General features: G+C 47.2%; 1 protein-coding gene across 50 annotated transcripts in view; it reads right to left on the bottom strand.

Moving 5' to 3' along the window:
* The window catches only part of LRRFIP1 (LRR binding FLII interacting protein 1), a 131,136-nt gene that overhangs the window by 40,248 nt on the left and 64,968 nt on the right, over positions 1–25,920 (bottom strand). For 18 of the 50 annotated variants that reach the window (XM_081050595.1, XM_081050589.1, XM_081050592.1 and 15 more), the window contains exons 2-9: positions 21,850–21,936; positions 15,248–15,265; positions 11,861–11,908; positions 10,264–10,308; positions 9,712–9,762; positions 8,261–8,299; positions 4,373–4,432; positions 1,941–2,003 (exon numbers count right to left, since the gene is read on the bottom strand). In XM_081050595.1, the coding sequence (XP_080906721.1) occupies positions 1,941–2,003; positions 4,373–4,432; positions 8,261–8,299; positions 9,712–9,762; positions 10,264–10,308; positions 11,861–11,908; positions 15,248–15,265; positions 21,850–21,936 (411 nt within the window). The remainder of the gene's footprint in view (positions 1–1,940; positions 2,004–4,372; positions 4,433–8,260; positions 8,300–9,711; positions 9,763–10,263; positions 10,309–11,860; positions 11,909–15,247; positions 15,266–21,849; positions 21,937–25,920) is intronic. The other 32 variants (XM_081050616.1, XM_081050608.1, XM_081050623.1 and 29 more) reach the window with 4 other exon arrangements.

Raw genomic sequence — 25,920 nt, 5'->3', positions numbered from 1 at the left:
CCCACATAAAAGAGCCTTGCAGTGGAGGCTGGTGGCTTTAGACTTGATGTCAGCGGTGTCGTGCTGACCACACAAGAACGGACAGTCCCTGAAGATGAAGTTGTTCCCTTCAAGTAACCCCATGCCACCTTATGGTCTTCTGCCACGCCTTCCAGGTCCCATAGCCTGAGCCCGTCATTCCTGTACCTTGAATAATCTACGCCAAAACGACCTAAGGGGCAGGCAAGCGGAATTCTGGGGTGCACAGGGAGGAACTTCCTAATACTTACGGTAACACAACTATTGAAACTTGTTCCAGGAGTGAGGCGAACGGCCCCATTCTGGGACACAGAAAGCAGAGAGGCCCACATCGCCACGTGGGAGAAGGCACCCACAGCCGCCACCCGACACTGAGCCAAGTCCAGGGTCAGCTTCCGCCGATCTAAAAGACTGGAGCAGTTACTCAGAAGAGCGTCCAGGGCTCCATATCACATCGGTTCCTTTCTACACTTAAGTGAAATCAAACAGGCCTGGGTGCTGTACAGGGATAGATATGGTGTCTCAGCACAGAACTACCAGGAAGATTCTGAGGGTGGGCAAGTAAAATAAGGCGTCAGACGTGCTCAGTGGTGTGGACATGTGGCCTCCGGAAAGCTCTGGCGTGTTTTAGGTTTCGAATGGGTCAGCGATAATTTTGACTTGAACACTTTGGATGTGGGTTATTTCTCTTCCATGAATTTAAGGGAGTCAGATACACGCTGACCTTTGGTGAATAATTTGCTATTAGGTCTCTATCACCTGCTTCTATTCGAGAGCAAGCATCCTACTCTTGTAAAGGGAGGAGGAACTAGTTTTCTGAATGCAAAGTGCTCTTTGCAACAGCAAAACCTCCCTTGAATTAAGAAACTACACACAGCACCCCCGAAATTCGAGGTGTTAAAACCCACCAATACTTTGGTGCTTAAAGCTGATCTTATATTCAGTCAGAGCTCATCTATCAGGGAAAGAAAGGGCCCTGAGCCTAGAGTCTATATTATTATGTGGGGGGAGGCAGCGGGGGCGCTGAATGTGGTGACGGAGCTGCCAGCAATGTCTGGACACCCCTAACCAGGAAGTGGGGGGCAGGGACCGGGCATGACAGAGGCCAGGAGACAGACTCCCGCGGCTCTACCTGGTTAGTTTCCATTTATTTGGTTAGTTTCCATTTATTCTCCTCCCCACCCCCGCCATTTATAACCTAAGATTGGGTTCACATCCTTAGTTATGACACTTTCTGGCAAAACGAAGTTTCTCCCCATCACCCTATGTAGAAGTAAAGGCTTCCAGAGACCCTATCTTACTTCTGTGATCTTCCTTGCTAAAGGAGCTCCATATGTTCGCTGAGTGAATACGAACCTTACCTAGGACAAACAAGCCTTCCCTATTAGGGCACTTAAATAATTTAGAAATATCTGCCTATCAACACTAATGTATGTCCTTGAAGTACGGGAAGGAATGTTACCATGGAGACCTGTGGACGCGGACTTGATTTTCATTCCAAGTCTCGTCCCTCCCTGTGGAATTGCCACCAAGTTTGCATGCACCCTACAAAGCAATTCTGTTCTCAGGGGCCCTCGAGGAAAGACTTTCTTTTCAAGGCTTTCTTTTTTTCCCTTTTGATTAATTCTAACTACAAAATGCCCACATAAATACTTTCTTCCATTGTACCCAGCTGAATACTATAATTTATCGTCAAACATTTGAATATGAATTCCAATGCAAGATAGTGGGGTAAGTCTGAATTAAATATATCACAGCTAATTACTGCTCAAAAAAACTGACTTTCACATCTATCCAAATGAAAATTCATAAACTAGGTATTAAAAAAGAAAAGAGAGCCGAATTCACACACACAGGGTTGCATGCTACAAAACCTGTCATTTCTGAAGAGAGGACGGGGAAAGATTTAAATGGAAACCAACCAACTTCTCCTCTCTGGATGATGACAAAGTACTGGATCTGCCGTCACCGCTGTAGCTGGAATTCTGGGCACCAAAGAAGACACTGTTAAGTGACTTGCACGTCCTTACTGTCCCCCGAACACCACCTGTCCCGGTCAAAGGCAAACATAAAATTGCACAACCAAACCAACATTAGTCCTCCAGGAATGCCCAAGAATCCAGACCCTCTGTTACAGCACAAACTTAACAACTAGGGGTTCTAAGCGGTATTCATCATTCCAGTGTTTACGTCTCCGTGGTGTGGCTTAACGTTGAACTCTGTTTTTACAACTTCCCGTCTCTAGTATTATTTGTAATTACTACAACTCATGATGGACTGTCTATAACCTCCTCGTCTGGCCTTTCAGTAATACATACCTTTGTAGCTAACTAAAATTCCACTTACGGTGAAATTTTCAACCCTCCTTCAGGCCAGAGCACACCTGAGGGCTAAAGCTCAGATCTGAAGCTCTGGGCAGGTGAGGGAGGCTGTGAGAATCCCCTGCTGCCCAGTTTTCCAGCTGAGAACCACTGTCTGTTGGACACACAGCAGCCGACTTTATGGGCTTTATGGTTTCTTGGATATATATTCTAAAAAGATCAGATCCAATCCAGAATGTGGATGGGAAGGCAAGTGTGAACACTACCGGTGAAGCCATGAGATGGTGACCGGTCAAGTCTTCCTGCAGAGCCCAAGTTCCCTCGTAGGGGAAACAGTGTTTCCGAACTCTCATTGTCAGCCTGGCCATTCGGTTCCTTCCTGTGACTGGTATCCCCAACATCTGGAAAGCTTCCCGTGCCCACCCTCCCTTTAGTCTAAACTCATCCTCACACCGTTCCTGGGGTTTTCTGCTCCCGGATCGTCCTACATCTGCTGCTGCCTTAGATGTAGATTATTTGGTTCTCAATCATTATGTGTCTTCTTTATTAAAACAATTTTATATCCAATTTCACTCTGTGGTGAACCGTTTTATAATCAAGTTCTTTTGTATCTGGTTTCTAGAGGCATTACTTACATTTTAACTAAAACACAAACAACACTTTTACTGTTTGAACGTGAAAGTCAGAGATTAAAATATATGGCTGTAAGTAGAACACAGAGGCTGACGTCATGTCTAACAAAATGTTGGCAACTACATGTTTGGGATATTCTAGAGGAAAATGTAATTCTGGGCAGAAGTTGGACTAGACAGCTTCTACAGTAACTTCCAACTCTAAACTATCCTACTTGGGATCAAGTATAGTGAAGTAATGCATTTGGGTGAAAAGTTGCGACCTTGTCAGTATAACCCCGACAAGCTGTCTGGTTCCATCAGAGAACATAGTGGCTCTTGTCCCATAAAGCCAGCACGACACAGCCTGCAGGACGGAATGGTGTGGTGCTTGCTTCTGTCAGAAGCTTCTAGAAATACATAAAAGAACTGGAGAAAGCTTCTAGAAACACATAAAAGAACTGGAGAAAGTCCAAGGGATGTCAATGCAAAAAGCAACGTAAATGAGAAGACAGAGCCTTTACACAGGGAGGGTCTTCTTAGCCTGGAATGAGGAAAGCTTATGCAAAACGGAGTGTATGCAATCCCTAAGAGGAGCCTGGGGAAGAAACCTGATCAGCCAGTTTCAGAAAGCTAAGGTGGGGTACCCTTTTGAAACCCGAATATATAATTTAAGTGTGTATGTATTTTAATATAGATAAATTCAAAGAAATACTATTTTGCACAACTAGTAAAATTCATTACTGTAAGAAAAAAATGAAGCAAACGAAAGTACAGAAAGATTTTAGATAACTTAATGTGTAACAGATCTGCAGCAGGTCATGAAAATTAATTTCAATGGATCCAGTTTAACGTTTTGAAATCCCCAAAGACCCCCTTGATAAACCCAAAGTCCTTCCTTCCCCTGCTCCTCTCCAACACCCCTGTCGTCCTCCGTCTCCCATTATACAGGGTGACTCCGTTCCTCTCTGCCTCCCACCCCTGAACCGTGAGCATTCTGACCCTGATATTTAGGAAAACACGGGCTCTGGGATGTGTCTTTAAAATGACAAACGGAAGAGGTAGAAAGACTGGAAATGCTGAATTTCAGTACATGTAGAAGCTGAACATACTTAATATACACATACACCTAGGGCAACAAAATAAGAAAAGAGCTAATCTTTAATTGTAGATCTTTTCACACTTAGCGATACTTATCAATATGAATCTCTTACACTAATACTCAGAAGGTTAGAATGCTAACATTTTCAGAAGGGTTACTAGTTGAAAAATATCAGCTTTTATTCTATCATGCGCTAGGGAAAAAAAAGAGACCCCCCTATAATATGGGAAAAAATGCAAAGAAGCGAAATCAAGCAATATTTTTTACAAGTTTGGAGCAACCTGTTTGAGGGTAGTGGCATGCACATTTACTGTACTAACCCTGCCAGATCTTCTATGCAGGGGCTGGGATCCATGTAACTCTGCATCAAAACCGTTTGTCTGTTTCAAGGACGAAAAGAAGAAAAACTGACATCAGCGTACACACGAAGACACAGGTACAGAGACCAGCAAGAAAGAATCAGCCAGGTACCAGCAGTGCTTTCTTAGTGGAGTGGCTGAATGGGGGCGCCCAGGACAACACGGCTCCCAGCATGCTCCCCAAATGCTTCCCATCTTCTCCACTACAACTTGGGAGAAACAGCACGGGTAGGTGAATGCAATGAGCCCACTCAGCGTGACTTGTAACTACAGGGCACCCCAGGACTAAAGGCCAAAGTCTCTCCTAGGGACGAAGCACGCGGACCCAGGAGCAGCTGTGGAGGCAGTTTCCCCATTTCCAGTTTTTGGCAGGTAGTGCTGTGGAAATCCCAGCTTGCGAGAAGCATGAATGGCAAGTTGGGGGGTAATGGTTTCCCCTGAGTCAGTCAGTTTTCAGTTCTTGGTTGAGGGTAAGTCCTTGACAATTATGGCCAAGGATAACACTCTATTTAGAAAATTCAGAAATAGCTCCTAGTCAATCAACAATTAAATGTAAAGGTTCATCACGGAGAAACAGTGGGATATAGCCTCATTGTTAGTTTTTCATTCACCGGGTTGTGCTACTGTACTTTTCAAAATGAACTCTGAGGACATATTTCATGATTTCATACTTCATCCTCCAGAAAGAACAGAATGATTAAGTTCAAGGTATGCCTGACTCCCTTCTCGTCTCTACTGTCAGCCCAACACCCCCTGACTCAAAGCGTGGCTTCTAATTCGTCCATAAGGACATTTCTGCTGATTACGAGAAGAGCTGCCACGCAATGAAAACACAACCAGCTCGCGTGGCAGACAAAGGAGGGGCACTCCACACAACTGGTAAAAACGGACAGAGATGCCAGGGGTCGTGGACACATGTCCAAAGGCCAAACATCAGCTTTGTCATGTGACCTTCATTTCAGCAAGTTATTTAATCTGCTGGAACCCCCACTTCCTCGGCTGTGCAAATACACGGGAATACACACTCTGCCAGGCCACTGTGAGGACCACATCTGATGAAAATGAGGAGGGGAGACTGGTTAGCACATATTTTGCAGCCATAACATCAATGCAGAAGAAATGAATGACTTTCCAGGCAGATTATAAATCCAGGAGCATGACATCTTGACTATGAAAGGACGTATTTACTGCAAGTCAAAAAACAAACCAACTTGAAGTTTCTAAATTAAACCAAAGAGTGGTAGAAACCCCTCCGCATTCAACTTGAAAACTCTACAAGGAACATGACATTTCTGAAATAAATAGCAAAAAAAACCCCTTTGGAGACTGGCAGGAATTCTCTTGACTGATAAGATTATTTGATATGGAAACACATGTCAAGGACTTGTATATTGCCGACCTCAGTCATATTCTCTTGATATCTGTTTAAGAACTAGTTTCTGGAAAGAATACAATGGTGAAGGCTAACATCATCAGTCAAGATGAGATGACTTTGTTCTAATGAATGAGGAATAAAAATGTGTCCCACAGACAACCCCCTGGATTTCCACTGTTGCTGATAAAGCGCAGAGGGTTTGAGACGAACCTTCCTTCTGGTCTTCTTGTTTCTACTTTGGCCTGCAGCGCAGAGCAGAGGGTGGGTGAATGTTGGGAAGTGAATATCCTTTCTCAGTGATCACCATTTCTCTTCTGGCCTTCCATGAAAATGCAGGAAAAGCTCTTACTTCCAAGGCTTTGGGGAACATCCACCCTTTTCTGCCGGCATGGCATTCTGTCCTGGGGAATATATTCCTAGAACATATTCCCAAATCCATAGGATCTCAGCAACCTCTCTACTGTGAGAAGTACTTTGACCTTCTTAAAGAAATAACCAACTTTCTTCTCTTGGATGGTTTTTATGGATTGTATTTAGATGGGTGGAGCTGTTTTATGTGGCAGGATAAGGTCAGGAGAGTTGAAAATTAACTGTAACATCAGAATAAAAAGTCCATAGAACTGCATAGCAACTTTATCTTAAGTCAGTCTCTAACATTCAACCAGCTTTGCTCTGCAGAATTTGGTTTCAACACTCCTTACTGGGCAAACCACCTGCGTCATGGTCACCTAACCTAAGGAATCAGAACACCTGGAGGCCCGGGAACATGCATTTTAACAAGCTCCCTAAGGGCCAAGAGATAGACACTTTAACGAGTTTCCCAAGTGTTTAACGAGTTTCCCATAGCAACATCGAAAAGCACTGCGACCAGAGAAACCAAAATAAAAAGGGCATTCGTTCACAAATCAGCATTTTCTAAAAGAGGATACATAAGGTACACGAATAAACATCCTGTCAAAACCAGAGATTACGGGGATGAGCTGTGACTGATCCGAATGCGAAACACCACCATGCAGCACTAGCAGGGCACCAACAAACTTCACACGTGACCATGCAGAAGGCAACTGTTAGCGTTTCTGATTAATAGTGTGAGGTTAGTTTTCTACTGAATCAAAAGACAGCTCACCTGCCAGGGCATCAGAGATGGGAGACAAAATAAGAACGGCAAAATCAAAACTTGTACGGGCAATACTTGATGCCCTCTATTTAGTTTTAAAACAAAATGAAAGCTGAAAATCAAAGTGAAATGCAAAAAGTGTCCCTATTGTTGCTCACATGTACGTTCTTTCATTCCACCAGAGACTGGCCCTTAAATATAATTTCACTGTGAGTTTAAAATCAAAAGGCTAACGATCTAGAAACATGTTGCTAATGCATTTAAATACTTAAAGAGAACGGAAGAGTTGCTACAATGACGGTCGCAGAAATGCCCTCGCCCACCAGAGCCACCGTGGAAGTGCTCTTTCTGCGTGTAATGACCTGTCCCCCCAGAGCCCCCTCCCAGTGGCTTAGGCCACAGAGGGCTGGGACGCCCTGTCCTTGGCAATTCGTTCCACCCTCCATCTCCTGCCCCTCACATGGGGACAGCAGCGCCACCAGGAGACTCAGGACCAAGGCTGCCATGCAGCTGTATGGCGCTGATCACTGTCCCCCTAAAGGTAAAATCCATTTTAAAAACAGGAAATTGCTAAGTAATTTTGAAATGGGATGGAAGGAATGAAGCACGAAACACTTTTAGAAAAGTTCTTTAAGTGAAGAAGTGTGCTGCGATGGCTTCAGTGCCAGACCCCCCTGTGCCAAAGCTTCTTTCTGCTGAGGTGAAATCTTTCTTCTGTTTAGTGCCATGTACATATATACAGGCCTTCCCCTGGCACGAGGGGCAGAAACTCTCCTGGCACATGGAAGACGGGAAATTCCGAATTTGAATCTAAAACCTCCGTCTCACTTCTGGAACTGAGGTCTCTTTCAAACAGCACTTTGTGGCAAAAGAACCAGGTGGTACATTTAATTTGAACAGATACGGATTAGAAAATAATGGGTTTTCCATCAGATAAAATGACTCAACCATCTTAAAGAAATGAAGAATTGGGGAATTCTGGATCTGTTTTGAGTTCCTTGAAAATAAGACGACACCTTTTCACTCCTTGGGCTCCATGCTGCTGGCTCAGTATGGGGCCAACAGCTGATATTCAAAGACCCCACAGGGGCGGGGGGCAGCACCCATGTCTGGGCTCCAGAGCCCGACCTGGCGGCTCAGAGCTGTGCCCAGGAAGCTGTGGGAGGAGACCACTCACTCTGGTGGGCTCACCTCCCTCTGGCCGTGAGTCTCCAGGTAAAGACTGATGTGTGGCATGTGTCTTTCAGACAAAGATGTCGTTGGATTTTTAGACAATGGGATTAATTGCAACACCGCTGGCTATTATCTGTCACACAACACGTTAGGATCACACTGCAAGTCTATCCCACCATCTCACCCAGGCACAGGGACCACCAGACTGCAAGTCAGGCTGCGACTGTCAAAGTAAAGATGGAAAAGGAAAACAGCAAAAAAGAGAGTTGCCAACATCAGTCAAAAAAACTAAGTAAATCACAGCAAAAACAAAACAGGCAATATTTAAAATCTTAACAAAATCTCACGTGTGTTTGCAAAAGGAATTACATTAGAACAATAGCCAGCATAAAATCCAATACATTAAATAAAAGCTCCATGGCAAATGTTGCTGTAATTCCTAAAATCTGAAGCAGTCTGAGCAATTTTATTTCCTCCTCTACAAAATACTCTACCTTCCCCTGAGCCTACGTACGTGACAGCTCGATTTCTGGGTCTTACCTCGGATTCTGCAAAGTGAGTGTGGCATGTGGCATGTTTTTGGTTACAGAAATCTTCCTTCCTCTGGCGTGAAACGGTAAGGACATGACAGCCGTAGGGCCAAGGAACCTCTGTAGCTGACTTCGGACCTTTCTGGCAAAGTCACTGGGGATCGATCTGCCTTTGGCAGTGCAAGGACCACGGTAACAGTCGCCCAACAGCACAGCAGTGCATCACCTTCAGGGTTTATTGTTACAAACGGCCACATTAAAGCCCACTGATTGCCTATACAAGAAGTCTAGGAGTGGTTTATGATTTAATTGTCACCGTGATGAAAACAAACCTCCCGCTCTGTGGGGTCATTAAGTAAAATGTGGTGGCTGCCTTGAGGCCTAATTATTACCAGCAGTGACACAGAGTTGTAACCGCAAGGCAAACTAAACTGGCACGCCCAGATTCATTTACTGACTTACATATCGTTTCTCTACCTCCCTGCTCAAAGCACACATTTTTTCAAAGATACTTGTTACTATTTTGGGACTGTTTAAGGAGAAACACGTATTTGGGTTTATCAACCATTAAGCTGACACCGACGAAGAGATTTCACCAAGTGGAAGAAAGGAAGGTTTCCTGAAGGTGAGCAGGCACAGACCTCACAGATCCAATCTGCTCCGATTTTCCACCAGGCAGCCCAAGGCAGCTTTTGAGAAGCTATGCAAAACACCGCTGGATGGTAATTATTTTAACTTACGGTTATTTTCCCTGAGATTCAAATTTGATTGAGGAGTGTGTGAAAAAGGACGTGACTGACAGAACGTGCCTTCACACTCTCCTTCCTCACAACTCAGTCAAGGTGTGGCCGTTTTGTGATGTGGACAAATACATAAAAAAACATTACGACTTCCCCTCTTGGGAGAAAGACACAGCAGAAGTGCACAGCTTATTAATACTCTGTCTACAACAACAAGGAAACAGCCCACCACTGATTAGATTTTAAACAAGCATTACGTCAGTTAGAAATTGACCCCAAGGCTCCAGGGACATCGAAGAAGGACAAATGCCGGGATGACAGAGCAAAGCACTCGGACCATCAACCGGACCACGCAGGTTACTGACCCTCAGGCTTCCACGACTACCCACGGACATGCGCTCATCTTCATCAGAAGCCTAGTGAGAGAAAGGATGAAACAAGAGTGAAGGGACAATGTAACACAGAGAGAAACCGACAGCCGTGGGGCCCCTCGGGAGCCTCGGAAAAAGTCTCAGTGGACCTGAGCCGAGGTCCTAGCCGAGGAGCTGTGTCTGCGCGTCTCTTTTGACAGAGGGTGTTTCTGGATAATACGGCTTTCAATTAATTTCATTCAAGAGCTGATACACACCCTCAATGCACATTACTCTGCGAAGTATTCGTGGGTATTTGATAGCAAAAAAAGCAAGAAAACTATCAGGGATATATTAATACTCCGAAATTTCTCAAACACTCTCTCCCCCCAGCCAAGTTAGGTCAAAATGTTAAAAGCTGAGGTCATAGTCTTTGTTTAGGTACTAATGTCAGTTTTAGTTAATGTGTTTAATTAACATCACTAAGATATCCATGCATGTATGATATCTCTATTTCAACCACTAAAAATACAACTTAGATTTCGATCAGAATGAACGCGTACTAACCGACGTGTTTCTCCTCGATCTACGGGAGTAGCGCTCACTGTCTTCCTACCAAAGAATGGAGAAAACAGTATGGAAGGTTAGACAAACAACGGACACGCCTCAGGCAGTCCTGCTGCGTCACGACACAGTAATATTTCTGATATAAATGTCAAACAAGTATTTTCTTTGCCTTTGCGTAAAGCCTTCACTTACATCACTGGGGAGAAATGTTTTCTTCTAAAGGGGGGTATTTAAGCACACAAATAGTCAGCATATTTCATTCTGCCTTTAAAAACAAGTGTGTGTTGGAGGAGACACTGAGTCTTAATTTTTTTCTAAGTGCTGTAGTCTGGTCCATTTAAATCTACCCCTTTTGTTTTTCTTACATTCAGAACCTTTTTCTTCTCGCGAATCAGAAGGTCCAATGGGATGGCACGCTCCCCGCTGTATTTCGTGCATTCTGAGATGCCCCCAGTTTTTCACATCTGGACATCGTTGAGGCTGGGGTACACCTTGTAATCAGAGCTGCCCACAGTTCTAATTAGAAGTTTTTGCCTTTCTCGGTGGTACAGAAAACAACGAGGCACCTTTTAAATGCGTCTTAAGAGGTGATAAAAATTACATTTGCCTGCGCCATGTAAGCCTAAAATGATGGTTTACACAGAGTGAAAGTTGAAGTGAATCATGGTTTAGGTGGAGGAATGTGCGCTCTTTGTATTCTCAGAACTCTTGTCTTTGATATTTTAACGGGTAGGATGTGAGGAGGTCATTTTATATTTCCTGTATTAGGGCTTGTTTTATGTATAAGGGGTATTTATTATAATAGGACAGACATTTCCATACCGGCCAGGTTCTCAAATGCTAAAGGTGTGATGGCCAGGAGACCAGTGACAAGGACAGGAGAAGGTAGAGTGCACTCAGGTACAGGAATTAATGAGAGCAGGAGCGAAGCCATGTTCTCTGGACCGTGGGCAGCAAGCAGAATGCTGCCCCTTCTGGAGCCTCACGCCACAGGGCACCATCTCTTCCTGGGGGGTCGTGAGGATGGGGTATCATTAGGGATGAGCCAGCTCTCTACTGCTTAGGAAGACAGAGAAGGTGTTCTGGGAAAACGGTGAGGAGGAGTTTTCTCACCCAAAGACAATGGTTTCTGTGGGCACAGCAGACGGGGAGTGGGGGTTGGGGTGGGGGGGACCCAAAGGTGAAGATGCCGGGCAGGTGACCGGGCAGGTGGCTGTGATCGTGAATGAAGGAAATGGAGTGTGTGACCTCTGGTGAGATGGGCTGGCAACGGAAGTTCTCGTGCTGGGGACACACGCCCCGGCCACGTGTCCCTAGCAGACAGTGCTCTGCCCCAGGAGGTCAGAGACCTCCACAAACAGCCGCCTGGAGACTCCAGGAGTCAGCTGCTACTGAACAGACCAGACCCAACGCCTGGCCAGGGCCGGTCCAACCAGGCCTCACACGGGAAGTAACCAACCAGGCCAGACGCACAAATCCCGGAAGAAACCTCTCGGGATTAAATTATGGTGCAACAGGAATCTATCTGTATAATTAAACTGTGTAAGAATCCAATTATAAGCCATGGACGTAACTTAAAATCATATTCAAGGCCTACCATCCACTGCTCGATGTCACCCCATTTTGTGTCCAGCCCATAATATTTCTATAGACAGAAGGGAAAGAAAATTAGGCCACAAGGGAAATGTAACAAGAAACTGTTCTGACATGCATTTCCAAGCTGCTGCCCAAGCCACACGGAGGGGGTGACACGCCAAGACAAAGCAATAGCAACAGCTAGGGGCCCTGCAGGGTCAGTGCCCCCCAGGCGGGAGCCTGGGAAGACGGACCCTGCCCATCCCACTCCCTCCTGGGCAAGCCCAGGGAGCCCAGGACAAAGCACTCGTGGGCGAGGGGTGGCCTCCTCCGTAGAGACCAGGCATTTACACAGCCCGGTGGCATTTCAAGCCTTCTGCAAAGCAGTTCATGGCTCCAGCAAGCATATGGCAGGAATGGACCCTGTGCAGGGAAAGCACAAGCTGGGAGTCATTCCCGTGTCACTGCAAAAGGAATAGAAAACCTAGGGGAAACGGGGAGCAACTGTGATCACCCCTGGATTTCTGGGGCACTTGCTCCCGCTACCTGATATTGGTGCTAAATTTAGATCCAGGAGACTTGACAAACTTTGGATGTCTTTACAGCCGCGGAGGGAAGGGCGACCGAGTGGCCTCCACAGAGGTCTTTGAAGGGAAAAAATTACGTTCGTAAGCTACACTCTGCGTTTTTCTTTAGCTAATGCCTCCATGCCTTTATCTGAATCGTCCGATCCACAATGGTCCAATTCAGAGTGAGATGAACAGATTCAGAACGGCTATTATTGTTACTAAATATAGTTAATTCCAGAGTCAGGTGGGAGCCCAGGTATAGCTCAAATAATGGGGTTTGGGCTTTTCTCTTCACTTACCTCTCAATTTCCAGGAAGAAAATCAAGGAATAACCAACCAAACCTCCATATCATCTAACAGATGTGATTTCCCTCTTAACACAGTACAACCTTATAATCAGAAGGAAAAAAACTGGATGCTAGAAGTCCAAGACAATTTTGGAAATTGTTTTACCACGACCAAAACAAGCTGCCGCTATGTTTGGTTTAGTCTCCGTTTATTTTGAAGGGTGGCCAGACTTAAAGTCTGGCTCTCTGATGGTCTTGCCCCTTCTCTTAGAGATGGTGTAAGTAGAAAATTGGAAGAGGGAAAGTGTGGAGGGAGAGTTTAATAATGTTTTAAAAATTCAACCAATACAGACCTACAGTATCAAAACTATATGAGCCAATATTTTTTCTGAAAGGTACTTTCCTTAGAATATAAATTGAGGAAGCAAATAAAAGTACACCCTTCCCGGTCATGTTTAAACATGAATTTAAGTGAAATGCAACAGCATAAAGCTATTTTGCATTCAATTAATGTTAGCCCCTCTCACTGTCAAATTCCAGATATGCAAAATTTGATGCCATCAACCCTCCTTTATCTCATGGCGTAATTACAAAGTTAGAAAGAAAATGTGGTTTACAAAAGGATGAGGGCCTATATACAGTCACAAAAAATTGTTTAAATTCCAAAAGAAGTCTCCATTATCGGCTTTTCTATTTTCATATTCTCCTTTTTGCCAATCTTATACCCCTATCAAATACTGCAATTACCCATTGCTCTTTTCATGATACAAATAAGAACCAGCTTTCAAAATCTTCCACCTAGTTCACGGGGGGGCTTACAGCTACCTGCTGTAACTCTAGGTCCATTTCCATGTCGGTCCACGGAGGGAGAAGAGCCCTACACACAAGTGCAGTTAACCAGCAGTTCTGATATTACCAGCAGGCCAGCACAGCACTCTCCAAAAAGCACACAGTATTTCAAAGGTAAACTACCATGATTAATGGTGAGTCATGCAGGAGGTTTCAGGGGGAGGGGGCAGAGCCAGACTAATGCAAAAGGTACTTGACTTTCAGAAATAGCTTTGATTCAACAGATGAGAAACCAGCACACAAAACAGCCAGTGGGCTGGGAGAGAATGTTTACTGCCTCCTTTTCCTTGTCACAAATCTTAGTGACAAGGAAAAGTTTCCCTGACCCTGGACCCATCATGATTATAAAAATGGGTATCTGCTTTGCCAATGAGGACTAGTTTTACTTTGTATGCAAGTTACCATTCTGACAGAGTTCTAACAGTTTATCTTTGGTGAGTTAGTAAAAACAAAGTAACAGTAATCTAGTAAGAAATGACTGAGTCAGAGTGGAAATATCCAGACAGTCTCTTGTCTAGCATTTGGACAAGGATACCCTGCTCTGTCAGTCACAGCAAAGGTTCCCAAGCGTGCCAGCCTTAATGCTGACCTGCTCAATTCTTACTGAGCCTCTGAAAGTGTGATTGGGTTCTAGCTTCAATACACATTTCAGTACTTGATCCTTGCAAAAATTAGCAAAGTACGAATAGATTCTGGTGCCTACCTAACTGATTTCCTTACACGCTTCGGGATAGTAGTGAGGCAGATGGTGGGCAGGGGGGTGGCAGGAAGGAAAGGCAACTCAGGTCTGTAACTAGTAAAAGAATTCAAAAGACAGAATTTTAAATTTCCCTATAGTGTGTTTAAAGGACCTGCGTGTTCTAACCTCTGAAATTAAGTTCCTTTATTTTGACTTTTCCTTAGCTCTAAAAGAACACTGAACCAACATTGTTGTTCATTATCCAGAAACTAAATACATTTTAGAAAAGAAATTATGATAGGTGTCATAACAGACTAAAGTCATTTATGGGAAAGATTCACTGTGTATAGTCTATAAACACTTAGGTACTGCTCACTCCTTCTTCCTTCATTATTGCTGAATAAGGAATCACTGACCGGGTTGCTTTTATTTTCTGTGTCTGGCCTGCTCAGTACATTTATTTCTGAACCTCAACTGCTTCTACAAAGTACTAGAAAACACATGCACGTTAGCACTCTGAATATTAGGGAGAGGAGGCAGGTTTATTTTAAGCTATGGAATTGTATTGTTATATCATCATTCTCTTTTTCACTCTGATTTTTTACTAGTATGTAATAGTCTCTTAATGTATGGTAATTTGCACTGATATTTTAAAAGTTTTCTAATAAAATCATATGGAAGGATAATCTTTCTCTTTAAATATCTGATTTCAAAAATTTTCCAAAATTTTGAAATTTGATTTAATTTCTTCTTAGAATTCATTTTTTTTCTCAAAGAAACAATTTTCTAATTTCTTGAGAAAAACAGAGATCAGAAAAGCATTCAGTACACTGAAATGTGTCTGATGGAGAGATAGAAGTGGGGACTTAAGCATTCTGTTTACGTCAATTCATAAACAAAACGGCATAAGAAGCAGTAAGAGCTTCCATGCATTTTCAGTGACTGGCGTTATTTCTGAAAGGTGACAAGGCCCTTGGCAAGGAAAATCTAGTACATGCAAATTAGAAAATAAAGAAGGAGCCTACCTTTTGAACCTGATAGATCTAAAGAAAAGCAAAAGAAACAGAAAAAGAGATATAAAATCCAATTAAAGGGGTAGAAACATCAGAGAGAAAAGTTCTGTTAAGTACATACAAATATGAAGGAAAGCCATATTGGAAAAAAAACTGAATAATTGGTAAAATATAAATAAACAAACTATTGTCTCTTCGTAACTTACATAACTTGTTACTTCGTTACTTACAAAGTAACTTCGTAACTTATTTGACACTGTTTTAGACACACTGGTGAAACATGGGCAAATGTCTGTTTGTCCTGCTGTTTCTAATGCAGAAGTCTGTATGACCTGTTACCATGAACACGAAAAAGGAGTTCATCTTCAATTTAAAATTTCTTTTCACAGCGATAAAAGTGTAACAAAAAAAAACACAGAAGCTTAACTGGAAAGTCAACTGGTCAAATTCACAAACAGCAAAGAAAGACGATTTCATGTTCTGTCTCCTGAGGATTTAAACAGAATACCAGAAAAATTCCAGCTAAACAGAGTGGTCACTACAATATAACAAGCATTTTTTTTTTAAAAGCTTATCATCATACTTGGACGTAGCAGCTTGCTTCAGAGATTTCTCCTCATTTTGTAGGTAAGACTCAGCTACCTGCTTCATTCATTTGTTCACTCATTCATTCCTTCGACAAAACACTGAGTCGAGGTCGACGGCATCGCCAAACATGTAAGATTAGAAACGTGGTGTTTCTAGTCGTCCGTGGGTGAGCACAGGGGAATGTGTTCAACACCACGGCTGTATGAAACGCTGGACCTCCAACAAACTGTGTATCTGGTCAGTAGCAACGACAGAGATGACCCTGAGCGCCGCGCCACCTGGTCATGCCATTACCATGTTTTTCTACGAGTGGTGTAGGTTCTCATACGCAGTAAAACGTCAACTTCCCTGCACACTCTTCTTACGTAATGAATCCTCACCATCCTTTGAAACAGCTCCCAAAGCACGGCTGACTTAGTCGAGTCCCACCCTCTGCACTGGTAACAAGAACCCCTCCGGAGGGTGGATGGGCCCCTGCCGGTGGGTGGCGGGCGCTGGCCTGGGCGGTTAGACCAACCTACAGCCAGTTCACAGGCCCCAAGTCTCCTGATGACAGGTCTGTGTTCTTCAGACACTGCTGTTTCTGCTCACCTCTCCTCTCTGTGCATGTTCCGTGCTCCTCTTGGAGGACCCCAGTGTGGCGTCAACCAAAACCCACCTCTGAAAACCCCCAAACAGTGTCACCAGCTTCCCGGTCTGCGCCCCCAGCTCCTCCAGGCATCACCTTCTGAGGAAACCCTCGCCCTGCTCAGAAACACCTGTATAGAGGTGGGTGGCTCGTCACCCGATGAAAACAGGGTCCTATTTCTCATGTTTTACACCAAAAAATCAGCCCTACTAGTGCAACACTGCTATTCCAAAGCCCATTCGTTCCCACTTGATCAACTACTAAAAACGCCAGTGCCCCCGGCTATGAGGTTGTAGGAGCCCGCCCTGTGCTCCTGTAATAACACGCAGGGGAGAGGCGGGGCGGTGGTCTCTGCACACCTCCCGAGTCCTCAGGGCACACCCCACCCCGACCTGAAGCTGAGAGCACCTTAGCAGGCCGCACTCTTCTGCTAGATGCGCCCACGGTACACTCCCCACCCCCACCGGACTGGGGTCAAACCAGACACAGCAGCCGACCAGCCACTGCCTCTGTGTCCTTGGGCAAGTCTTGCCAACACAGTGGCCCATTCTGTGTTGATTACACTGCGTCTCAAGTTCAGGCCAAGGAAAAAACTTGTTTTTCAAGGTGTGCTTCCGCTCGTAAAGTGACTAGGATTACGCAGCTCATTCTTTCCCCTCTGCGGCGAGTGCCAGCACGCTCGCCACTCACCGCCAATTCCAGTGCCACGGTTGCCTTGCTGACTCTGCCCCTGGTTTTGATCGCTGATTATCCATCTGATTTTGAGGCCGACTGTGTCCTGGGAAGCTGCACAAGCTCTGCAGCTTTTTCGGGTCTAGATTTCCATCTTGGCCATTTTCTTAGCTGGGAGTAAAACTATTATGAAGCTCTCTTCTTCCCACCTGCAACTAAAACTCGGATGTGTCCCCTCACCGACTGTAAGTGACAGTACCCAGGCTCAGTGCCGCTCCGCGTCAGGGGCACCGGGGGCCCTTCTAGTCCCCTCTGCTGCCCCCTAGTCCTCTTTGACTACTAATAAAAGATTCCCCTATTTTATTTAAAACTTTTCAAATTTCTTTTTTGAAGAAGCAGACATAAACTTTAAATAGCACTATTCTCCTATTTCAAAGAGCCTACATTTACGAGAGCAGAATGGTCATCTGTGTCAGAGCTGCTGCTGGGCTCGTCAGATTGCCACCACCCCTGGGACAAGCCGGGCGTTCGGCCTCCATCCTGCACCCCTCCCTGCTCTGCTCTGAACACACACTGGGTTGTCACCGCACACCTGCTCACTGGGGTGGGGGGGGGGCTCGTCACCAGGCCTGCGACCTGACCGCAGCAGGAGCTGGAGCGCAGCAGAGACGGTGCCTCTACGGTGTCACTGCCTGTCCCCACAGAGTGTGAGCACAGGACAGGAAAGGTGATGCCACCCAAGGCGCTTTCTCACAGTGACGCTGGGCTGCCTTCCCGGTCCTCGCTCAGCCCAAACCCACACGGGGCAGCTTTGTCCCACGTCGGAGAGCTGGGCACCTGAACGTGGAGAGGACCCAAGTCACCCAACTATCCGCATGTGAGACTGTCCCCAGGACTCTGATGCCCATGAACCATTTCAGTGTCTTTACTATGACAGTGAAACATACCCTTAGAATGAAGAATTTCAAAACACTAATGCCATCTACTAACCAAACAACGTGTGTGTAGGAATGAGGGAGGCATTTTGATCCAGATTTCCCAGGTTTTAATCAAATCTTCCCTGCAAAGCCCAAGGTCCCCAGCAGGCACCAAACACCCGAGGGCACGTCACGCTCGCTGCACAGAGCCGGGCTCTGCCAGAGCTCAGCCCAGGTAAGAATGCCAGCGTTACCAGCAGCTCCTGCACAGCCTGAGAGGTTCACTCCTGGGGGCTCCCCTTCCTAGTGTGCCCAGCTGGGCTGCTGCAAGGGGCGGTGACAGTCACTGAATCCCCCTCCCAACTCCAAACACACATTCTACACGACTAAAACTAAAAGGCCAAGACTTCAAGTTTCCCATCCTGGTGTAGCAGTTGTATTTTGGCTGCTTGAAAAGCAGGATTACTCTGATGTAGAATTAAAATGAAACAGAGGAGCACTTCCTGTGACTCAAACGGAGAAACGGTGCTTGGTTTTTAAAGGAGGCCATTCAAATAGATGGTTTCTTAGCTTAATTCCGCTTAACTTGTATTTTCTCTTTTCTTTCTTAAATTATTATTTTTTAATTGGGGAATATTGGGGAACAGTGTGTTTCTCCAGGGCCCATCAGCTCCAAGTCGTCCTTCAATCTAGTTGTGGAGGATGCAGCTCAGCTCCAAGTCCAGTCCCCGTTTTCAATCTTTAATTGCAGGGGGTGCAGCCCACCATCCCGTGCGGGAATTGAACCGGCAACCTTGTTGCTGAGAGCTGGCGCTCTAACCAACTGAGCCATCCAGCTGCTCCTTAACTTGTATTTTCTAAATCAAGAACTTTTGCCAAAGAACTTTGCAAGCAATAACCTGTTTATGTTATCAAGTATGTATTTAAATCAATTCTGTGCATAATTCAGGATAGAATCTATTTTATCCACATGTTTGATGTGGAAGATAGCTATGTACGTACATACTCTGTACTTGTAATTCATTTTTGCCTTGATTTTGCAGAAATTTTACATTTGTATTTTTTGGCAAAAGTAACTTTCTCTTAAATGTGAGAAAAAGTATAAATGATTACCAACAGGATCATGGAAACCAAAGGTAGCTCCTCTCCCTCCCCTCCCAGCAGGATCCCTGCCATCTTTCTCCTGAGTCCGTTGGCACAGAGCCGAGGGGACAGCCACAGTCCCCCACAAATTCTTACAAACGAGAGGAGAGCAGTTTGTGTTGAAACTCAATCAAGTGTGGCAAAACCGGGCACAGCAAGAACTCCTTTGAGACCTTAATATAAAAAAAAATGGGACAGTTGGAGAGCCCAGGGAAGCTGATTAAAACCAGATGAGCCGTGAGGAGGGTGCGTGGCTCACGGTGCAGAAGAATGAAGCGACTGTCTCCAAACATGGTGATGCGTCCTGAGACACGGGCCCACGGTGTGACGCCCTAATGCCCAAGGTGTGAGAGCCCCAACGCCCTCCTGTGAGTCCCCCAACGCCCTCCTGTGAGTCCCCCAACGCCCTCCTGTGAGTCCCCCAACGCCCTCCTGTGAGTCCCCTAACGCCCTCCTGTGAGGCCCCTATGCCCTCCTGTGAGTCCCCTAATGCCCTCCTGTGAGGCCCCTAATGCCCTCCTGTGAGCGCCCTAACGCCCACTCCCCACTGCAGGAGCACCCTAAGGCCCTACAGCCACTCTGGTTTCTAAATCAGAGGGGAAGGGTCTCGCAGTATCTTGCTCACAGTGGGCTTTCAAGTATGTACTGAATGAGCAGCAATATTCAAAAGAGACATGGACACCAGGAAGTTAGAAAAAGCAACTTGTCATTAAATATCTATTATTAAAAAACAGCTTAGGCTAAAGAATATTCCCTTAGGTGGCCTTCAAGGATCATGGTTTATCCCAGAGTCTGAGTGTGCAGACACAGCCTGGGGCTCTGATGGCTCTGAGAGTGGCTCCTTATACAGCCCTGTGACAATGATCAGCAAACGAGATCTGCTAACTTTTCTCCCCAGCCTAATCCTCCTCTTGGCGTTTGAAAATGCTTCCTTGAATGACCGGGTCATGCTGTGAACTCACAGAGGGGCACCCATTAGGGGCCATCCTCTCCCTTCTCCAAGACAATGGGGTGGGGAGGTGTTTCCGGTCAACCCTCAGGCCTTAGGAAGTTTTAAAGTCCGAATAATTAACATGAAACTCCAGGAGTATCTATTTCCAATTCTAAAATGATAAACGCAATTCTGGAGGGAGGGCACTGAGAAAATGCTAACCCTGTCCTTCCTTGAATAAATGAAGAGTAAAAAAGTACAAAAAATTAAAGTACTAAGTTAACTCTGGCGGCAAAATATCATACAAACCAGAGACTGCTTACAACTCCATTTGTATTTCCAACAAAGAGGGGAAGGGGGGGACTCACTTTTGAATGTCTTTATTCACGTGGGAACACAGGACAAGTAACGACTAAAACACGGTCATCTCCCAACAGTTGCTGGCGTGTGGTGTGGCCTGTCCCTCAGGAGCCATGTCCCCCCCCCTAGCCCCCCCGAACCCCCAGCCCAGATCACTGTGGGGACTGCCTTGTGGCCCCTCCCTCCCGTCGTTGGGACTATGGTGTGACTCCCCAACTAAAGTCCTGGGCTTGAGTTTCTAGTAATCTTGCACCCGTTCTTCAAAGCATGAGGAAGAACGTTCCTCCCCAAATTCAAATCTGGCCGTGTCCCTCCACGCTTACACATTTCCACTGGGAATGGCACACTCCTCAGGCAGAGAGGGACCCAGAGGGACTGGGGCTGGTGGCTGGGGCCTCACCCCGCTGGGAACGCGACCTTGGGAATGTGGCAGAATCTGCAATGGTTTTAAGAGAAACTGGAAATCCAGATCTCTACCTGAAATCTCCCAAACATTGGCCTGACTTTTCAAATTTGGCCATGCGAACCAAACAAGATTCTGTGCCTGAAAACCAGCCCTGGGGAAGGCAGCTAGCTGCCTCTCCCCAACAGACTAAATTCAAATCTTCCAAACAAGAAAAGCCTTTGGCGGGACCTGGCAAGGATGCCTGCACAGGGCGTGGCCCACAGGAGGCCAGGGTCCCCTGGAGAGGGACTCACTTCATTCCCTGGTGACTTCAAGGTCACAGAAAAGCTCACTGCTCTAACTGCCAGTTAGAGAGCCCTCAGCTGTCCACGTGATTTCTAGCTCCAGCCCAAGATTATGAAAATAAGTAGCAAAGACCATTAACAGGTGAGTAAACACATTACTATCCATTTTCCTGGGGGATGGCGGGGAGGGGGATGGGGAGCAATTTCTCCCCTAGCTGTTCCATCCATGGTGTTTACTCTGCATTCTGTATCCCATGCAGCAGTCAGGCTTCATGGAACTTTAAAACGTATAAAAACCGCAGGCAAAATATGTTTAAACCAAACAGTCTGGTTAGTTTAAAAAAACGAATCCTCTGTTCTCTTTTCACATTTTTAATTCAGAGGATGGGGATTCTCGCTCAAAGTTAGGCCTTGAAGTTCAGAGCCAGCACCTCTTCCAGCCAGACAGCCGTGCTGGGAAGACCCAAGCAGGCAAGTGGCTTTGTGTAGGATGCTCGCTGGGCGTCCGGGGCAGGCACGGCTGGCATTCGTGCTATGTGCCCGCCCCGGCCTGACCTTGAACCAAAGTCAGAGGCACAAGTGTGTTCTGATTACGAACACAGCCAATGGACAGGTGCCTCTGCGTGGGCACATCTACTGCAAAGAAAAACGCCGTGAAAAGAAGCAACAAAGAACTGCGTGTTACCTCCTTTTGCTGCCTCTCCAGCTCCTTCATCCTGATCTCTCGGGCCTCGGCGCGGGCCGCACGCTTCGCCGCCAGCCTGGCCTCCGCCTGAAACAGACCCAGAGATTTTATTAGAAGACAAACCAGCGGCTCCTTTCGACTACATGGTTCATGGGGTGCTGCTGAAAGAAAATCTTGTTCAGAGTTTCTGACAAATATACAACAACGCATCACAGACTTGTAGGAGTTCAGAGAGTGGTCAGGAATGAGAGTCATAGCAGTTACAACTATTCTAAGGGCTTTATATACATTATGTGTGCTCCTCACAACAGCTCTATTTAAGTAGATACTGTCACCAACCCCCGTTTATAGGTAAGGGAGCACAGAGAGGGTAAGTAACTTGCCCAAGGTCACACAGCCTGCAATTGGCAGGGCTGGGTAGTCTGCCTTCCTCTGGAGCTATAACAGACTAACGCACGAAGCAAAGCTTTAGAACTGGACAGGACCACAGGCCAGTGGTTCAACTCCTCCCTTTATAGAGCAGGGAGCAGAGCAGGAGCAGCTGCCAAATGCGCCCGACTGGGGCTGGACTCTGATCCAGCTTTCCAGAACTCCTGACCGGGCACCTCTCAAGATGCCCTGCTGCCCTCGGCTTCCCGTCAACACCTGCAGTGCCCATCTTTTCTCAAGACAAGGACCAGAGTGGCATGGTTCTAGCTGTTAGAAGACACACACTGAAAAAAAGCTGCCTCCATTTAACTGTCACCTTGTGGGTGTTCTGCCACATTCTGTTTGAGGACACTTAAAACGCGGGCCCAGGGCCACCAGCGCCAGTGAACCTGGCACCTGAACAGTGTTGCACATTTTATCCATCTCATGCTTCATCACTATTTCAGGTGACACAACAGCCGCTGAGGTGAGTGGCACAGGTGTACCAGGACCCAGGTGGTCGAACAAATCCTGGTGTCAAACAAATCCTTCCTTCTTTCCACTTAATTTTTTCAGGGGTACACTTGTAATTCTTCCACTAGTTCTGCACACATTTTTCCAAATGTCTCACTGTTCCCTGATAATCTTAAACTGGGACCATCAGAGAGGGTGAGCAGGCTTCTGCTGTGGTCAGTGGGGCTGGCAAGCGCGGGTGTGGGGGTGTGTGGCCCGCGTGTCTCATGGAGCAGTGTCTCCCCAATGGCTGGCACCCTGCACCGCAGGCTCATGTCAGGAGGGCGGGCACTGGCGTCAGGGATATTTGTCTCCCCCACCCCACACTTCTATTAAATTACAAATTCCTATTCTTTCTAAATTCTAATCCATAGTGAAGATGGACCACAGCTGAGCTGTCTCTGAGGTTGGCTGGCCGTGTCGTCATAAGGAATTTATCCTATAACTTGACTCGTTCCTGTGGCTCCTTTATCAACCCAGGCCCAGGTCTTTCAAATTAGGGGGTGTCACAATTGCATCAGAACTTTGATCCTTGTTGCTCATTTTCAATTTCCTAAGGTGTGAAAGGTAACGTTGCAGAAAAGGAGAAGGGAAGGTTCCCCAGACGGACGTCAGCTGCCCTGACTTCCCACAGCCCCACGGATGGGCCAGCGAGAGGGCCATGTGCACTCTGAGGGCAGCCTGCCGACTCAGCGTCTAGGCCAGTGCAGACCAGGCAGCCACAGCCCATCGTCAGCTGGGGTGGGAAGGAGGAACAGGGTGGGGCACTGGGAAAAGAGGGGTGGGCGTGGAGGAAGAAGGGGAGTGAGGAGTGAGAATGTAAGAAAGAGGAAAGGGGCTCCAGAGGGGGGGAGGGAGAGACACGTGCAGCAGGCAGGGTTCTAAGGTGGCCCCCAGGAGCCCAGCCCGTGTAGAAAGAGCAAGCTGCCACGCGTGAGAGCGCGTGTCAGGGGCCACAGGACAGGCGTCTAAGAGCTGACAGCAGACGCCGCTGGCAGCCAGCAGGGAAACAGGACCTCGGACCTATCACAGCGGGAGGAAAATGCTGCCCACAAACACCTGAGCTCGGAAGAGGACCGGAGGTCTAGAAAGGGTGCAGCCACTGACACGTCGGCCACGGCCGAAGGCCCTGAGCAGAGGACCATCTAAGCTGTGCCCAGACTCCTGACCCACAGAAACTGTGAGAGAACAGACGTGTTGATCCAAGCTGCTAAGTGTGTTACACAGCAGTAGACGGCTGATACGAGGAGGTGACTCCTGCAGTCACGGTGTGAGTGTCTCTGGGACCTGACGGGCATCTGGGGCCTGCCCGTCCAGCCCCCGACCTCACTCTGGTCTGGATGAGCCTGGGACTGGGGCAAAGATCCTTGAAGAGACAACCTATGTGAGGGGGTAGTGTGTGCCACCTGGGGTGGCCTCCCTACCAGACGGGCAGGCCTCCAAAACAATGTCCCCTGAGACCCCAGCCGCCCAGGAAAGGGCTCCCGTCATGGCCTGCCCTCCCTGCGGCCTCATGCCCACCCCAACACGGCCGTGCTGTCCCTGAGGATACACCCCCCGATTGGAAGGACATGGGCCTAGGTTGATAAAGGAACCACAGGAACGAAGCCAAGTGATAGAATACATTCCTTATAAGGACATGAGCCAGCCAATCTGGAAGACAGATCAGCGGCAGTCCACTCTCACCTTAGATTAGAATTTAGAGAGGAGACACATCTGTACTTCAGCTCAATTTCAAGTCCTTGCGCTGGCCACCCTATGAAGTACCTACATCTCTCAGGATCCCAGAGGGACTCGGACGTGGAAAGCACAGCACTCATGACAGAGGACGTGGTGACAGGCACGCTTTTGGGCCTCTGGCTACCAGAGAACCAGCGGATCTGTGAGCCAGCATTAAATTGGTGCACAGCCCGTGCACACCGAGCTCTGGGAGCACAAGACGATTATCTGCAGAAAAACCCTGATACAGGCCTGAGAAACCTGAAAGGGAAAACGACCGAGTTTTGACAACACAACTCACCCCAAAACACAGACGTTGCCAAGAACACAAAACAGCCTGACACGGAGCACAAGAGGTAACGATCACTCACCTGACCCTCGTGAGGTCACCAGAGAAGACGTCTGACATGATCGTGTCATTAAATGAACGAAAGATACAAGGCAGGGACAGTCTGCTGTGGTGACATGCAAACACGGATTCCTGTCACGTGAGGCCCGGGCCGGCCCTGCAGTTGCCATGGGCAGCAGTTCTGGGGCCTGGTGGCCTCAGGCCGGTGCAGGACCAGCTGGGCAACATCAGCTCACGTGCTAGAGGTCACACCCATGGCATCATGCTTAGAGTTTCAAATGCTCACTTTCACTGTCTATACTTGGCTTGCAGGGGACCCTCACTGGCCAGCACCAGCCCAGCGCATCAGCCCGGCCACCCCAACTCACAGCACACCTCAAGGCAGCTGGGGCGGGGGGCGGAAAAGGGGGGACTTCCCAAGTGTGATTGGGGTCCACAGTCTCAGGAGACGCAGACCAAGCAATCGGTGACCATGTCTACGTGACAAATGCCACAGTGGGGAGCTGGTGGCTTTGGAAGAGAACGTAACCCAATCCTGGGTGCCAGGAAGGCGTCCTGGAGGACATGAGGCCTAAGGCAAAGCCTGAGGAGCAAAGAGGAGACAGCCCGGGCGAGGGGGTGTGCGACCAGCGCATGTGGCGGGGTGGGAAGTCCCAAGGGCCCGGGCACAGGCCCGGCTCCTGTATCCGGAACCTTATCTTGAAGGAACATGGAACCACTGAAAGGTTTGTAAGAAGGAACAGAGCAAGGTCTGAATTCTGTTCTAGAAGTATCGCTCTGGCTGAAACACGGGTACAGGAAGCGGGGTGCGGAAGGCAGCAGGAAGTCCAGAAAGTGAGAAGGGGCTGCTTCCGGGCAGACGAGCCTGTGAACATGGACAGGAGTGTGCGGGGCTGCAGAGCTGCACGCAGAGGACGAAGCACAGCAGAGAGGCCTGCACAGAGGTCGGGAGCCTGAGGTCCCAAGGAGGCCCGTGTGGTCCCAGCAGCCAGAGGACCTGGAGAAGCCCCACCAGCCACCACGCAGACACTTTGGTGCACAGGACGCCACCAAAACACACCCACACGCTCTGCTTTAGGACA

This window comes from Rhinolophus hipposideros (assembly GCF_964194185.1).
Source record: "Rhinolophus hipposideros genome assembly, chromosome: 6".
NCBI lineage: Eukaryota > Metazoa > Chordata > Mammalia > Chiroptera > Rhinolophidae > Rhinolophus > Rhinolophus hipposideros.
Note: the sequence above shows the minus strand (reverse complement) of the source record. Positions and strands in the feature narration are given on the sequence as shown.